The sequence below is a fragment of the Rhinichthys klamathensis genome, unplaced genomic scaffold (genome assembly GCF_029890125.1).
Source record: "Rhinichthys klamathensis goyatoka isolate OS25496 unplaced genomic scaffold, OSU_Roscu_1.1 h1tg000571l_1, whole genome shotgun sequence".
NCBI lineage: Eukaryota > Metazoa > Chordata > Actinopteri > Cypriniformes > Leuciscidae > Rhinichthys > Rhinichthys klamathensis.
Genome location: NW_026607037.1, coordinates 2,118,357 through 2,134,730, shown reverse-complemented (window position 1 = coordinate 2,134,730; position 16,374 = coordinate 2,118,357). Strand labels below are relative to the sequence as shown.

The 16,374-nt window shown below is 37.1% G+C and overlaps 1 protein-coding gene across 2 annotated transcripts; it reads left to right on the top strand.

Moving 5' to 3' along the window:
• Nucleotides 1-1,055: 1,055 nt before the first annotated feature.
• Nucleotides 1,056-15,027, top strand: mvp (major vault protein). Of its 2 annotated transcripts, XM_056239799.1 has the most exons (17): nt 1,056-1,142; nt 2,913-3,057; nt 3,938-4,133; nt 4,409-4,532; nt 5,473-5,604; nt 5,854-5,948; nt 6,205-6,441; nt 7,171-7,296; nt 8,208-8,402; nt 8,954-9,189; nt 9,686-9,883; nt 9,997-10,141; nt 12,463-12,674; nt 13,986-14,102; nt 14,193-14,319; nt 14,407-14,595; nt 14,760-15,027. In XM_056239799.1, exons 2-17 carry the CDS (start codon nt 2,921-2,923, stop codon nt 14,883-14,885), a joined length of 2,592 nt encoding a protein of 863 aa, XP_056095774.1. In that variant the 5' UTR covers nt 1,056-1,142; nt 2,913-2,920; the 3' UTR covers nt 14,886-15,027. The 2 variants fall into 2 exon arrangements, with proteins under 2 accessions (XP_056095774.1, XP_056095772.1); XM_056239797.1 differs by lacking the exon at nt 1,056-1,142 and having other exon boundaries at nt 2,903-3,057; nt 8,205-8,402.
• The last annotated feature ends 1,347 nt before the right edge of the window (nt 15,028-16,374 follow it).

Here is a 16,374-nt window from a genome sequence, read left to right as displayed (position 1 = left end):
CAATTACAACTATCACACTCCCCAATGTTATATTTAACCTCTGTTTAGAAGTATTTCCCTCTTATTACACAACAAAGGATAAACATGCATTAATAGAACGGGTTTAAACATTAATATGCTGTTCGTGGTTTGTTATGCGGTACTAACTTTATCCAATGACCTTTATTTTACCTGATAACGTCCCCTAAAACTACTAATTTAGAGAGCAATAATCAACTAGCATGCTTTAATACAGTTAAACTTACAAGTTAATTGGATTCAGATGTACTGATAATATACAATCTTATTCTTTAAACGTCTTACCTTTTAAAAGTGCATCACAAACGGTCTGTTCTGCTCTAACTCTACCGCGCTGCTGCTACTTCCGGGAACTATTGAGAGGCTCCGCGAGCCGCCATTGCTGTAAAAAACCGTTCCATTGGAGTCAATGGAGTTGTCGCAACTCTCACTCTATATGGCTCTGGTTAGAATGAGGACCGTAGGACTTATGGCATGTGGGTGTTTCTGTTGGACATTTGGCACTGACTGACTGTTGGCTTTTTACATTTTAACTTAAAACATTTCGTTAAACGTAGTAGCTGTAGTCTTCAATTGATCTGAAATTGTTTGAGGTTTTGTGATGTTTGCTGTTCTGCTGCAGGTTAGGTATACTGATGTTGCAAAGAAGGAAAAAAATCACAGGAAGTTGTATTCTTATAGAAAGGATATAGGATATTCTCAAGAATATAGTTAGCTGTTATTATTTGTGTATTGTGTTAAGCATTAATAAAAATAATAATAATAATTCTCAAGAATATATATATATTGTGGGAACTACATTGGCATTGACAATCATTTGATCGTAATATTACAAAGCAAACACCTAGTTGGATGATTTAAACTTTAAAGTATTAAGTAAATGAAATAAAATACTCGCTGAAATGTGCTTCATCAAGAACCAGCTACAGTAAGCCACGTGATACTGTGACTCCTGCTCCGGGAAAAGCCCCACACTGAGCGCCCTCCTTCCCTGGATGACACACCCCTCTACCAGTGCGTTTTATAGTTATTGAGCACTGCGCAGCATTCATTCAGTTGTCTTTAAACTGACGGATCCATCCAACCTCGGACTGGCAGTTTTAAGGACGTATTCTTCTGAAACTGTAAGTCTCGTTTATTTTGCAATAATTGGAAGACGAATCGCCATAACTTTGAGGAGAACTTAATTAGACAGCTACATTAATCTAACTTGGTTAGTTGTGAATGTTGCTTATTGGTTGTGAATCGCAATGACGTCAAAGGCGAACGAATGAACATCTAAAGCGCGGAGGACGATGCAAAAAAAATATGTAAAGCAACGCAGCACATAAGCAAAACATTAACCGTGCTTGCATTTTTTAATTGCAGAAGACTCTCGTTGTGTACTTGGACTTTAAATTAACATAAAGTAATTAGGATCTTTACACACACTGTATCAAATAGACTATAAGTTTAATTTGTGACGTCGTTAATCACAGGCTTTATCTGTTGTGGTACCACGCTCAGGCAATTCTTTCAGATGTCATGGATTCTTCAGTTTATAATCGTCAATAAAATAAAAAAGTCAGTCTCTAATTTCCGCGTTCATCCTCGGTGTTTTACGATTGGTGCACCTTGAACATCGACAGCCCTTCTACTGACGTCACAGCATGCGGAAGATGTGATTGATTGATTCGAAGACAAATGTGTTTGCTTTATGGGTTGTTGCTGTCCATAGATATATATCTATGGTTGCTGTGGTGCTGAAATCAAATGTGAACTTGTTGTACAACACCCAATAAACAAACAAACAAAAAAAACGACACGAAAGAGATTACCATGCTTTGTTTCTATTCTAAATGCAGCCATTAAAATACTCAAATCATTTACTTATGTTTTAATTGTTTCTAATGTTAATTTGGTCACTTTTGTCATGCATGACAAAAGACTTAAATTTGGTGAGGGTCAGTCAAAATATGTCCACTGTCTACGCAGACTATTACTAATGTCACATCTAGCAGTTTTGCCATAGTAGGCCTATACATTTGCTTACATTACATGTATTAGCCTACAATTAACATCAGATTAAAAAAAAACCTGTGTAAAAAATTAAACTCATTAAACTAAGGTCACTTCTCTGCTTCTCTTTAACAGTAAACTGTTACTGATAAAGTTTACATTTTTCATATAAATAGGCTATAATAGTGTTCGAATTATGCCATATTTTTCTGCCCCTTGTAACAGGCCATCTTGCTTAATTTCCAAATAATATTTATTTTCTTTGTCAATAAGCAACATCCACCCATCCATCCTAATGAAAGATAACATTTTACTTCTTTAAAGAACACTTAGATTACATGACATTGCATAACTGAATTTGTAAGCTACATTACCTGATATCACTGATTTAGGCAAGGAGTGATGAAAGAGTTGTGCAACATTCTTAGAGATTAGCGTTGTAATTGTGTGGGTGTGTGAGAGAAGAGCTTTGATTGACAGAATTTTTTGTTCCAAACTAAAATCCATATTTTAGACTTGATGAAATCAACGATTTATCAACATGTTATCAGTTATAACCCCAATTTAAAAAGACAACTAGCTAAGTGTTGTCATCTGACCCATAGCAGCATTATCATGAATTTGCCCTAAAGAGATAAGAAGCTGAGGTGTGTTCGCTCTTGAAAACTCTGCTGACCTTTATATTATTGGGTTTTTCATGCATAACACAAACTGACTTAGACAATAAAAGTTTTTTTTAGATATCGGAGGGCAAATGGAAGCTGTCATAAACATGTAATCACATTGTGGGAGTAATATCACTGTATTACACATGACCCTGAATTTGATTTTATGTATTCTCTGGTCACTAATCTCTACATAATTCCACATTAAACTTTGTGAGGGTATGTTTGTAGGAACAAATATGGATGCTAATCAGCTGCTCGGTGCCTCGATCATCAGGATCCCGCCTCACCACTATATCCATGTCTTGGATCAGAACACCAACATTGCACGGGTGGAGATCGGCCCTCTCACCTATATACGCCAGGACAATGAGAGGTAACTTAGAAAACTGCAGGTTAACTACTGTATTGTGCAAATGCTGTTGAAATACAGGTTCTGGCTACTGGCTTTTGAAATTGGAGGGGCATTACTGGGGCATTAAATGTAGGGCATTTGCATATTAGTAGTGTGTCCAATTTCAAACTGTGGTGAGGGAGAGAGTTGCTGGGAGACTGTGTGTAATCAAGCCTATTTCCATTCCTCTATTGCCCAGAATCCAAACAACAGCTGATATTAACTATTTATTAATAGTGTTTGGATTGATGTTTTATGGTTCATAGATTTATTTTAGTCTATAATTTCTCTTTTACTCTTTTTTTTTTTTTAGTTTCTGAGACTGATGCAAATGTTTGGAGTTGTAAAATGTGTTAATGTTTTTGAAATAAGTCTCTTATGCTTATCACCAAAGCTCCATTTATTTGATCAATGATTTAACTATATTTTAAAATGTAATTTACTTTTAATTAAATTTACTTTGATGTCAAAGCTGAATTTTCAGCATCATTACTCCAGTCTTCAATGTCACATGATCCTTCAGAATTCATTCTAATATGATGATTTGCTGCTCAAGAAACATTTCTGATTATTATCAATTTTAAAAACAGTTGTGCTACTTAATATTTTTGTGGAAGCCGTGATACATTTTATCAGGATTCTTTGATGAATAGAAAGCATTTACAGCATTTATTTGAAATAGAAATTTTCTGTAACATTCTAAATGTCTTTACTGTCACTTTTACAGTATTTATTTCTATTTAAAAAAAAAAATTCTTACTGACCCAAAACTTTTGAATGTAGTGTATGTATGCTGATATTACTGTATGTGATTGTGTTTACTTGCCCGTATCACTGAACTCATCCTCGCATTTTCTACCAGGGTTCTGTTTGCCCCTGTCCGCATGATCATGGTGCCGCCCAGGCACTATTGTGTTGTGCTCAATCCTGTCACTCGTGATGATGAAGGCCGAGTTCAGTTTGACGCATCAGGGCAAGCTAAGCTCAGACACGCTGACCTGGAGATCCGCCTGACCCAGGATCCGTTCCCTCTTTACCCTGGTGAAGAGGTTCAAAAGGTATGGAGTTATTGTATGTCTGGGAAACATGTTGCTTTGCAGCTTGTGGCTTAAGAGCTCAGACATGTGGGTAGTTTCAACAGGTTGTGGTTTCCGTCGCAAATCTGTGTACCAAACCTACGAATTTTCCATCAGCTCACATTGAGTAGGTCAAACCAAGCACCATTTTGCAGCAGTTAATGCCTGGTTCTCTCTTTAACATTTATTATAATTATTAGGGTATATCATAATATAAGTATTGCTTACATATTCTTCTCTCTCTTTAACTCTCGCAGGATGTGACACCGCTGCAGATTGTGTACCCGGATACAGCTCTGCGTCTGCAGGCCCTGCTGGACTTTGAAGAGGAGGGAGGAGAGAAGAGAGTAGCAGGAGACGAGTGGCTGTTTGAGGGACCAGGTACCACTGCAGCACAACTAACATTAGCTTTAGCCAGCCTTGAGTAGTTTCCTGTTCAAAGAAAATATCAGTTGAAAATAATGAAGTTATAAAGTTATCAGGGGAAAATAAAAGGCAGTAAAGTTGTTCCTCAAAGGGAAATGTTGTTTTTGTCTTTGTTGTTTTGTTCCTCACACATATTGAGTGAAGAGCAAATACCTTTCAAGATTTATGTTTATTATGTTTAATTGAAAACGTGTTTGAGGAGGTGGCCATGAAAAGGGAAGCGGGTTTATTCGGCATCAATTTTCAGATATTAACTACATTATGCTAAAGGAAGGTAGCTTCAGATGCTGATCAATTGATAGATTAAAATAAAATTCAACAGGAAATGCCCTTTGCAACATAATACGACATTTCTGAGTGAAACTTCATTAGGAATTGATTAGATTGAATATCAATTGAATAGACCAGAATGAAGCCAGTTTGTGAAGCTAGCTGAAAAAGAAAAGCTAATTCAATACAAATATTGAAATTTTTTTGGAATAGAATTCACAGATAAATTGTGCACAATAAAACCAGGAACATGTAGTAAATAGGAGTCAAATTTTAGTCCACTTGCTTGATCAAGAATAATGGTATAACTTATATAAACAATTCTACTTCTAATCTTATACCACAAAATGAGTAATTTTCTATAACAGTGATGGTACATATCACAATATAAAATAGCTGCTTTGAAACAATGTGTATTGTAAAAACATTATACAAGTAAACCTAATTTGAATTTTGATTTCATGTTGACTTTGATTAGAAAAAAGTGTGAATTGTGAAAAGGAGAGATGCAAGTTACTCACAATCACAGTATAGTGCATTGCATCCATTATAATGCATCCATACATTATTGATGACATCATATGGTGTAAGACGTCTAACCTGCTAAGCTTTTTTTTTCTGACAGGGACGTACATTCCCAGAAAGGAGGTGACGGTACTGGAAGTCATAAAGGCCACGGTGATCAGAGAGAATCAGGCCATTCGCCTCCGAGCACGGAAAGAGGGCCTGGACCGCAGTGGAGTCCAAAGAGTGACTGGTGCGTGAGACACACTTGCAGACATGCATACATAAATAAAAAATGTAATTGTCATAATATTACTCGCCATCATGTTGTTCTTTTATTCTTCTGTGGCACATAAAAGAATATCATTTGAAAAATGACCATACAATGATAATCATTAAGGCCCAGTGTTGTTTTTTCTTTTATGTGCAAACATAGTTGACAGTTCATATTTTGCATGCATATTTAAAAACAAATGGCTGAAATTGTGTATATGTGTCTCAGGTGAGGAATGGCAGGTCAGTAAGGTGGGAGCTTATCTGCCTGGAGCTCACGAAGAGGTTGTGGATATTGTCAATGCTTTCATCCTCACGGACAAGGTACCCTCTTCTGTCCCTTTCTATACTATCACCACATGTTTTTCATCTCTTGTTTCTCCATTCACACTTAAGTCTACAGGTAATGAGGGATGGTGGATGGGTGGGGGCGGGGGTTAATTGTTTCAACAGTAAGGTTAACGTATAGCACACATTAATTAAGGATGAAAGCACTTCACTAATGAAGTCACAGCTTCAGAGCACACTTTTGCCCCATATGTAATTATCAATGCCTGCTTGTCATTTCGTCCTTCATTAGAAAGCTTTGCATGTGCGCGCTGTCCGGCCGTTCCGGGACGCCGGGAGCCGAGAGCGCCGCACTGGAGAAGAGTGGCTGGTGACTGTGGCTGACAGAGAAGCTCACATACCCTCTGTTGCCGAGGAGGTTGTCGGGGTGGTTGACGTGACGACTCTGAACAGCAGGCAGTACTGTGTGGTCCTGGACCCCGTGGGGGCCGATGGAAAACCTCAGCTCGGACAGAAGAGAGTGGTGAAGGTGAATGAACACAGGACAACTACAGCATTTAATGTTAAGTGCACTGAAGGCTGCTGCACTAGATAAACAATGGCCTAAATAAGTAGGACAATTAAGTCCCAGGTAAAAAAAAATATATATATAAAAATATATGAATGAAAATAGCATCTGCAAACTTCACTTTAGCAATTTTTGGCTAAAATATATGCAATGAAAAGGAGTTGAGAGGGTCTAGGGTTTTTATTCCTTTCATTTCAATGCAGTTGTGTGTGAGATGTGTGTACAAATTTTAAAAATGTTTTTAAAGTAAAAAACAGTACAATTGAGATTACATTTTAAAATACCTGTTTTCTATTTAAACGCATTTTAAAATATAATTTATTCCTGTGATGTCAAAGCTGAATTTTCAGCATCATTAATCCAGTCTTCAGTGTCACATGATCCTTCAGAGATCATTCTAATATGCTTATCAATGTTGAAAACAGTTGTGCTGCATTATATTTTTTTGTAGAAACTGTAACGAATATGTATTTGAAAAATAATTTATTCAAATGTATTTGAAATAGAAATGTTATGTAACATATTATATTAATTTCTGACCAACAACTTTTATATACTCTATATAGAAAAACACATCTTATTTTTTTAATTAATACCAATACCAATTTTTTAAATTTAATTTAAATTAATTTCAAGTGTAATATGCTCTGACTCTCTTTCTTCCTTATTCTATCTCTCCTTGTCTCACAGGGTGAGCGTTCCTTCTTCCTCAGGCCCGGAGAGTATTTGGAGAACGGCATTCAGGATGTGTACGTGCTGTCTGAGGAGGAGGGGCTCGTGCTGCGTGCTGTCGAGGCCTTCATTGACACCGAGGGGGTACAGGACATCTTTAATCATCCATAATTAGTTACAAAAAGGACCCTTTTAGTACATGATTAACTAGAAATTCAGTATATGAACAGCTGGTAGAGTTGTAGCATTTGCATACAGCGTTTAACGTGTTCTGAACACCTGCGCCCTGTGAGAGAAAAGACAAGAGAGCTCTGATTCATTCAAATAGTATTTAAACAAGGAGAGAAACAGACCGAGTATAGGGTGAAATTGAAGGGTGGAGACCTGTTGTTGGAGATTTCGGAACAAAAGAAAACAAATAGAGAGTGGGTGTATTGTGTTTGCCTAGTGTACACGGATATTACCTGTTTAGTAAGGTGCTGCCGTTGCCCCTTGATCCCAATGGTTAATATGTCCCTTTCAGCATTCCCAAAATCTTTGTCTTCATGTTTACGTGATAAGAAGGCACATACCAGACAAGAGATTGCTTTTTCACCCACTCGTTCTTCAGTTTGTGAACTGGGTTTGTGAATAGAGCGCTTCTGAAACTCATAATCCACCTTGTCATAAATTGTGTGAACAGGAAGAACTTGATTCTGGATCAATGAATGTACTGTGTGAATCCAAGTCCCCATTCAACGCTGACATTTAGAGCACTTTAATGATAGTCAGAGGGGGAAATCACTTCCTTCATTAATCCATTCCCTTCTTCCCCCTCCCTGTTATAAATACTTTAATCCCCATCCTAATTTTTCTCAATAAATATGATTTCAATCTGTTGCATTTCCTTTATTTTTTTCTTATTATTCACTCTTGCTTATGCACACACACACACACAGTCTACACGTATGCCACTTGTGCTGCAGAGTCCGTCCCCACCCTACACTAATGTTTGCCATTGTTACTCCCTCCTTCTTTCTTTCACCCCATCTCTTTGCCCCGTACCAATTCAGCAGGACAAGGTAGATGAAGAAGAAGGGGAAAAGCGGACCAAACTAAGGGGAACACAACGTCGTCCAGGTGACCGTTGGATGCTGCGTGGGCCAGTCGAATATGTGCCGCCTGCCACCGTGGAGGTGATGCTTAGACGAGACGCTATCCCGCTGGATGAGAATGAGGGAATCTATGTCCGTGATATCAAATCCGGAAAGGCAAGATAAAAATGATCACATTTTATTTTCTTTGTTTTTCAGAATCTCGTCATAAGGATATTATTTATCTTGTATCCTGAGAGCAGTCAAAGAAATAGACATTTTGTCTATCTTCACAGTGACAAAGATGTCATTTTTCTTATTGCATCTAATGACATTTTATTTGATTTAAAAGCTACTGCGGAGGGGAAGGTATTTTGTGAATATTGACTTAAATTTCAGTCTATTCCTCAGACAAAGCTGTCTTATGGCTTCAGAATATTACAATAATACATATACTAGTATAATAATAATTATTATTAAAATGTGTTCTTTTTGAGGTGAACTATTCCTTAAATTCTTAATTTCAGTTTAGTACATTCTGGAAATTATTGTAAGATAATAAGGAAGACTCATGTTTCTAATTGTAGAACTATAACTTGCGTTCAATTAATTGAATTCATATTGACACAACAAAACAAACACAAGGGTAAACGGTAAAACCACACAAACAGCAACATAATGAAATTGAAGTGCTTCATATCCCAGCTGACTTTATGTCTGGTTTTCAGGTGCGTGCCGTGATTGGTCAGACATACATGCTAACGCAGGATGAGGAATTGTGGGAGAAAGAGCTTCCAGCCAATGTAGAGACTCTTCTGGCCCAATCCCGTGACCCGTTAGCTGACCGCTCTGATCGAGGAAGGAACTTTGTGCAAGCTGAGAGAGATAAAACCAGAGTGGTGTCTTATCGTATCCCACACAATGCGGCCGTGCAGGTGTACGACTACAGAGAGAAGAAGGCCAGGTAATGTAATGTAGTTTGTTTGAGTGACAGTCATATTGTTATGCAGCGTCTTTCCTAAGACATTATTCACACCTGCAATTTTGCTTAGTTTCTTTACAATTCTTCTTCTTGAATCTTCTTGAATTCAAATCTTCTTGAATCCGTAGATCAATTTAAAAGCAGGCTTAAAACACACCTGTTTTACATAGCTTTCAACAATGAATAGGCAGGTTACATTGGCCGTTCCACTACTGTATGTTTTATACTCTATTTGTACGTAATGTTCTATTGTACTTTGTTATTTTGTGATTGTACTCTGACTAACTGATTCCATATGTACAGCACTTTGGTCAGCGGAAGTTGTTTTTAAATGTGCTTTATAAATAAATCTGACTTGACTTCTTCTGAGTGTTTTCATTTGTTTCAAAATCTTATGTGTGTTATTCATGTTGTGCATTTGTTACAGTTATAAGTTAAAAACATACATTTTCTCTTTCACATTCTGTGTCTCTCACAGAGTGATGTTTGGACCTGAGATGGTGATGCTGGGCCCTGATGAGCAGTTTACGATTCTCTCCCTTTCCGGAGACAAACCCAAACATCCTAATGTCATCAAAACCATTTGTCTCTTGCTTGGCCCAGACTTCTGTACCGACATCATCACCATAGAGACGGCTGACCATGCCCGCTTGCAGCTGCAGCTCTCTTACAACTGGTACGTGGTGTGCGTGTGCTCTAAAGCCTTGAGGAGTACAAATGAAGTGCAAATAGACTATATCATTAAGCTGAACAGAGCAGTGACCTTTCTTTCTTTCTCTCGGGTATCAGGCACTTTGACATCAAACTGCCTGCTGATGCGGCCCAGGCTGCGGCTCTGTTCTCAGTGCCAGACTTTGTGGGCGATGCATGCAAGGCCATCGCGTCCAGAATCAGAGGAGCAGTTGCCTCAGTGCAGTTTGACGACTTCCACAAGGTATGTGACACACCTTTAGAGCTTTATTGCACTGATACTTCTCTTTCCTACATGTTTAGTGTCCTGACTTGAAGCCAAAATTGTGTTGCAATGAGTGATTATGTGCAAACCTGAAAAGCCATAGACAAAACCCTCAACATTTTAGATCTTTTACATAGCTAGCCGCTGCAATCGTAATTGTGTGTTTCTGTTGTTTTGTCCCCTTCCAATGTATGATTAAGGCTCTAAAAAGAAGTCAAGAACACATCAAAAAATCACTATACCATGATTAATGCTAATAGCTGACTTTTATTGACAACGCATTATAACGGACACAAAAGTCGAAGAAAATTCAAATCACACTATGCTTTAAACAATTATCAATTATCAGTTTTGCCCTTTGACATATATGCCAGGTACATGTCCATGCCTTTGTTGCCATCATTCAGGTTTTTGTTAATAACGATATTAGCCTTTGTATACTCATCCCATTCGAATTTTTTAAATACTATATAGTTCTGCAAAAGAAGCAATATATAATTTGCTTATATAATTAAAAAAACATAATTACTGTTACATTTATATACATTTCATTTTTAAACATTACACATTATCTTGAAAACAATGATTATATTCAAGAGTTTATCTGATACTCAAAAATATTATGGGTGCTCTGGAAAGGATCCAAAATGCAAAAATGTAACAGTGAATGTTTCCTTGTAAAATGAAAGCTGAAATCCACATTCAGGTTTATGTTTTCACTTTACAAGGAAAAATCCACTGCTTTATTTTCGTATTCACAATTACTTTTTGTTAACATTTTTTTTTTATCTCTCTGCATTCAGTTTGTTATAAAGTATATAAAGCTATTAAAGTAATCATGTTTGTAAAAGCAATTATTAATTATATTAATGGAACAACAGTATTACTTTCAAATATGGATCATGACCATACATACATTTTTTTGTATCACATTACAAGCATTTTGTCAAGATGTCAGCAAAAAGTTAGAAAAGTTAAACAATTCTTTAAACAAAATTGCAGAGTTTTTCATCAGATCAGTACATCACAACCTTACCTGTAAATACAGGAGCTTTCTGTTTGACTGAAGATCTTCCTTTGGTGGTGATGAGTTTATAATTTGGTCTTTTATATTGGTTCCATAAAAGGCGTTGGCACATGTTAGCCAATCATATTTGAATAGAAACTTGTGTGCCCAAAATCGATAAATCATATGATTGAGGGTTTGAAAGGGTTTTTCTATTTGAAAGTAAAACACATTGTTTTAATACTGCATACGTCGCAGAATGTGATTACAGACCACAAATATTTCATACATTTCCACAAAATGAAGCTCACTTGATTGATAGCTTTTAACTACCGTAAACAATCTGTGACTTTTTTTAACACTATATGTATCACTGTTTACTTTATTTAAGCTTTCACAGTATCTTAGAGGACATTCTTTCCTAATGTTTCTTTTTATATGGATTAGATCAATTTGTTATGGCATACAAGATTTTTTCATGTTTTTTTTTATTCAGAACATAAACATGCCTTGAACACTTGTCCAGCAATTCATTTTCAGGTCTTATTTCAGTGAATACTTTAGTAGTCAAGGCATTCAAAGCTAATAAGGCTAATAAGTTTGCATGGCAGTACAACACATTTACTTTTAATTCATACAAAAAATTGGGAGCCCAGGAAATTATGTTCACAACCTATGATTTTGATGTAATTAAATGTTTTGCTTATCTCTGCAACAGCGACCCCCAAAATAAATACAGTTATAAACAATTAAAGCAATTTTACAAAATCAAGAACTGAAATGAGCTGTTAAAGCCGTTTTGGATAAGACTTTTGGATAAATCTCTATCGTTTGCACAACAATACAGGAATTAAGCAATATTAGTCTGACGTTTGTTGTGGAATGGCAGTGGAGAGCAATTTTTAGGTCTTTCATCGATGTACAATGAGGTTAAGATCAGTTTTCTGACTGGGCCACTCAAGGATTTGTTAGTCTTCTTTCTTTTTTATTCCAATAACTCGCTACTTTTTAAAAAAAGAACTCTTTTAAAAGGGTAATCCAAAATACTAATATCCAATAAACAGGTGAGGTAGAAGCAGTCAAATCAAACAAAACCCCCCTTCCAGTTGCAGAAACCTGGAAACAAAATCCAGATATAATATCAATGAATGTTAAGAACTGTCATTCATGAAACATGAATGACAATGATGGTTCAAAAAATCTGGCTCAGTTATTCAAATCCTGACTTTAAAAACATGCCCAAGTCTTATTTGTCCTTGTCTATTCTGATCATATGAATCTATTTCTCTTTCAGAACTCCATCAGGATCATCTGTTCGTCCGTCTTTGGTTTTGATGAGAAGCTTGCGGTGCGGTCCAGTCTGCGCTTTAACCAAAACGGGTTAGTTATCAGCAGCGTTGACATTCAGTCTGTGGAGCCGGTGGACCAGCGCACCCGCGACGCCTTGCAAAAGAGCGTGCAACTAGCCATTGAGATCACCACCAACTCACAGGAGGCTGCCGCACGGTACAAACCAAACACTTCATCTCTCTCTCTCTCTCTTTATGATGCATTTTTTCCCTTTAAATTCTTTATATTCATATTTTTCACATTCAAAAATTAAATTTTTTAAACATTTAAGTTATTTCATTTTAAATAGAGGTATTTAAATATGTGAGGTATATTATTTTACAGTATTTAACATTATTACATACTTAGTCTCTTAAGGCCAATTCACACCACACACACAGGCAACGTTGTGTCAAATGACACACCGGAAAAGAAAGATCAAAAGAAACAAAGGGATCAGCAATAAATTGTGGATGAGGGAACTTGATCTCCCACAAACAGCCACAACCTATACTGAGCACTGCATGTTTCAGATCTGAAAACCTAACCATAGAATTCCACAAGCAGGATTCATGCAGTCAATAAGAAAGTGAAATTTCATGAAGAAATATTTGAGCAATCACAGGGAAATTGACAGCATTGTAGATGGGTATAATAATGCTGACAAGGTTAGAACCAAATATAAAACAAATTTTGAAAGGGTAATCCAAAATACTAATATCCAATAAACAGGTGAAGTAAAAGCAAAATGTAGAAGCAGTCAAATCAGACAAAATAACCCTTCCAGCTGCAGAAACCTGGAAACAAAATCCAGATGAAATATCAATATAGAAATAATTACCGGTATGTCAGAAATAATTATAACAATTATAACAATTTACATTGATTAGCCATAGAAAAATTACTTTTTATTTTCGTTTTTTTAGGTGTATTCACTGTATTGTCATTATCGTTATACCGTAGTTCAATTCAATTCTCATTTATTTGTATAGCGCTTTTCACAATACACATCGTTTCAAAGCAGCTTTACAGAAAATGCTCGAGTCCACTTTACAATTTAGAGTGATCTGTTATCAGAGGTAACTGTCGAAGTTATGTATTTCAGAAATGTACATATACAAAATCACAGTTAGCTAAAAATGTATTCATTTAAACAATGTAATAATTTAAGGCAGAAACAATGACCTCATTGAAGTAATGAATACTTGTTTGTTAACAAATGATTATGACATTTAGAAAAATGTAGCATTGGTGCATGTTGACTCTGCTATTCTTTTGGTCTGCGATTCTATCCGTCCTTGGTGTGAACGGGGCTTTAGCCTGATGGGTTTCTTTTAATCTAATTCTCAGTCTCTTCGTTTATCTTAATTTACATAAGCAATGCTTTACTCTGATGTTTCGCTTTGAGGAAGAATCGAGCTCCTGTTATTCTCCCAGCTTTCCACATTTGTCTGTCGTGCCCATTAACACTCATTTCCCTTGTTTCAGACACGAAGCAGAGCGTCTGGAGCAGGAGGCTCGGGGTCGCCTGGAGAGGCAGAAGATCTCAGACCAGGCAGAGGCAGAGAAGGCGAGGAAGGAGCTGTTGGAGCTGGAGGCCCAGAGGTGAGTTCACTGCAAGGGCCAGTGCTATGCTAAAGCTTGTGTGCTCATTTAACGTTTTCACGGATAATAATCAATGTGTGTGCATCCCAGTGCTGCAGTGGAGAGCACAGGAGCAGCGAAGGCCGAGGCACAATCTAAAGCCGAGGCAGCTCGTATACATGGAGAGGCAGCGGTTGAAGAGGCCAAACTCAAAGCAGAGGCTCGGAAAATCGAGGCTGTATGTCATCCAAAATGTGCTAGATCTCCTCTTTATCTATTCTTACACTATTAGATTCTGACCATTTCCCTCTCCTCTGTGTGTCAGGACTCTGAGCTGGCCCGTCTGTGTAAGGCACGTGAGCAGGAGCTGAACTACAAGAAGGAGACGGACCAAATGGAGGTGGAGAAGCGGAAGAAGCTGGCAGAGATTGAGAGTCTGCGCTTGAAGGAGTTGATCGCGAACCTGGGCGCCGATACCCTGAAGGAAATGGCCCGAGCCGGGCCCGAACTACAGGTAAGTGAACTCAAGAACATTGAAATAGCAAATTAACATCTTTCTATGGAGGCTTTGCATCACAAATATTTTCATAATACTATTTTGAATGGATGTGAGGTGTGAAAAGATTCGACTGTTTCTCACATGTTCCGTTTTTTTTTTTTTTTTTTTTTTTTCTGCAGGTGAAGCTCCTGCAGTCTTTGGGTCTGAAGTCTACTCTTATTACAGATGGCTCCTCTCCTATTAATCTCTTTTCTACTGCTAATGGCCTCCTGGGGGCTCTGCAGGGCAAAGACCAAGATGAATAAATAAAAAATAGGGGAGACAGAAGTTAAGAGGCCTTATACCACATGAAATGCATAAATAAAACTGTGATGTTATACTCCATGTTGTAGTTTACACTATTAATAGCTAATACATTAAACCCATGAAAATGCAGCTTTAGCAGTACTCTTGTTGTCCTGTTTTTCATGTGAACTAATGTTCAAAAGATTTTTTTTCCTTTCGGTTTACTAACGCATTTGCTTTTTCAAGTCTTTACTTTGTTTTATTGTGTTATGTTGAAATGTGCCTAGGGTGTCTTTATACTATTCATAATCAGTAGTTAATCCCAAAGAACTTTCAAGATTTTTTTTTTTTACTCTGCTCTGATTTTTCCAGCAATAAAACATTTTTTAATTGTCTAATAATGCCTTCTCAAATATAAAATAAAATAATTTGTATTTGCGTCAGCTGTCTTCCAACACTTGTTAATAAATATGGCAGGGGTTCTCAACTCTTGCCCTCAACGTCCTCTGTCCTGCAGAGTTTAGCTCTTACCCAGATCAAACTCAACTGCCTATATTAGTAATCCTGAAGACCTTGATTAGCTTGTTCAAATGTGTTTGATTAGGGCTGGAGGCTAAACTGCAGGAAAGTGGAGCTCCAGGGCCAGAGTTGAGAACCCCTGAAATACGGGTTGTGAATGCTTGTGTTTCAGTGTTTGGCCACATGTCGGCGCTGCCATATAAAAAGTGGTGGCGGGGGATTTTCGTGACTCGAATCATGTTACTGACTCTCCCGAGTCTCGCTCAAAGTGAACTAATTATTTTCATAGCCAAATGCCCAATACACTTTCACATACACAATCTTTGATCATATTATAAATGAGAAAATCATTATAATGCAATTAAAGATAAACGAGGAACACCCGATTTTACATCCCGAGTCATTCATTTACATTACATTCATTTTTCACGTGACAGAATTAACCCATCGCTTCTATTGGTTAATTAACAAGTGGCAAATTAACTCGTGCCTGGATTGGGAGCGTGTCCGTTAACGGCGACTTTCTTGTAGCCATTTTACTCCTGCGTGTGGCGATGTGCGTTGCGAGATTGTCATTGAATCAATAAACTCAACCTATTCTTAACGATTCTTTATAGGCATAGCCATACGTATCCTTTAATAAAAGACATCCTTTATATTATAGATATACTGTATATTTTTTTACAGATCCACTGACAGTCTCTAAAAGCAGAGATTATGCATCATAATCATATTACAACAAAGCAGATCTGCCTTTTTCCTTTTTTTTGTCACTGTGTATGACTGCGAAAACAACCTTGTAGGTGGGTCATTCCAGGTATGCGGTGACATTTTGGCTTCATAAGTGTTGGGGGGTTTCATGTTTTTAGCATTTTACCAAAATAGTGACATGTTTAACTATAAGGAATACATATTGGTCAAGCTCAGGGACTCTTTAATAATAATTATGGGTAGATTGTTCAGACACTGTCCATGGAAATATTCCACCCT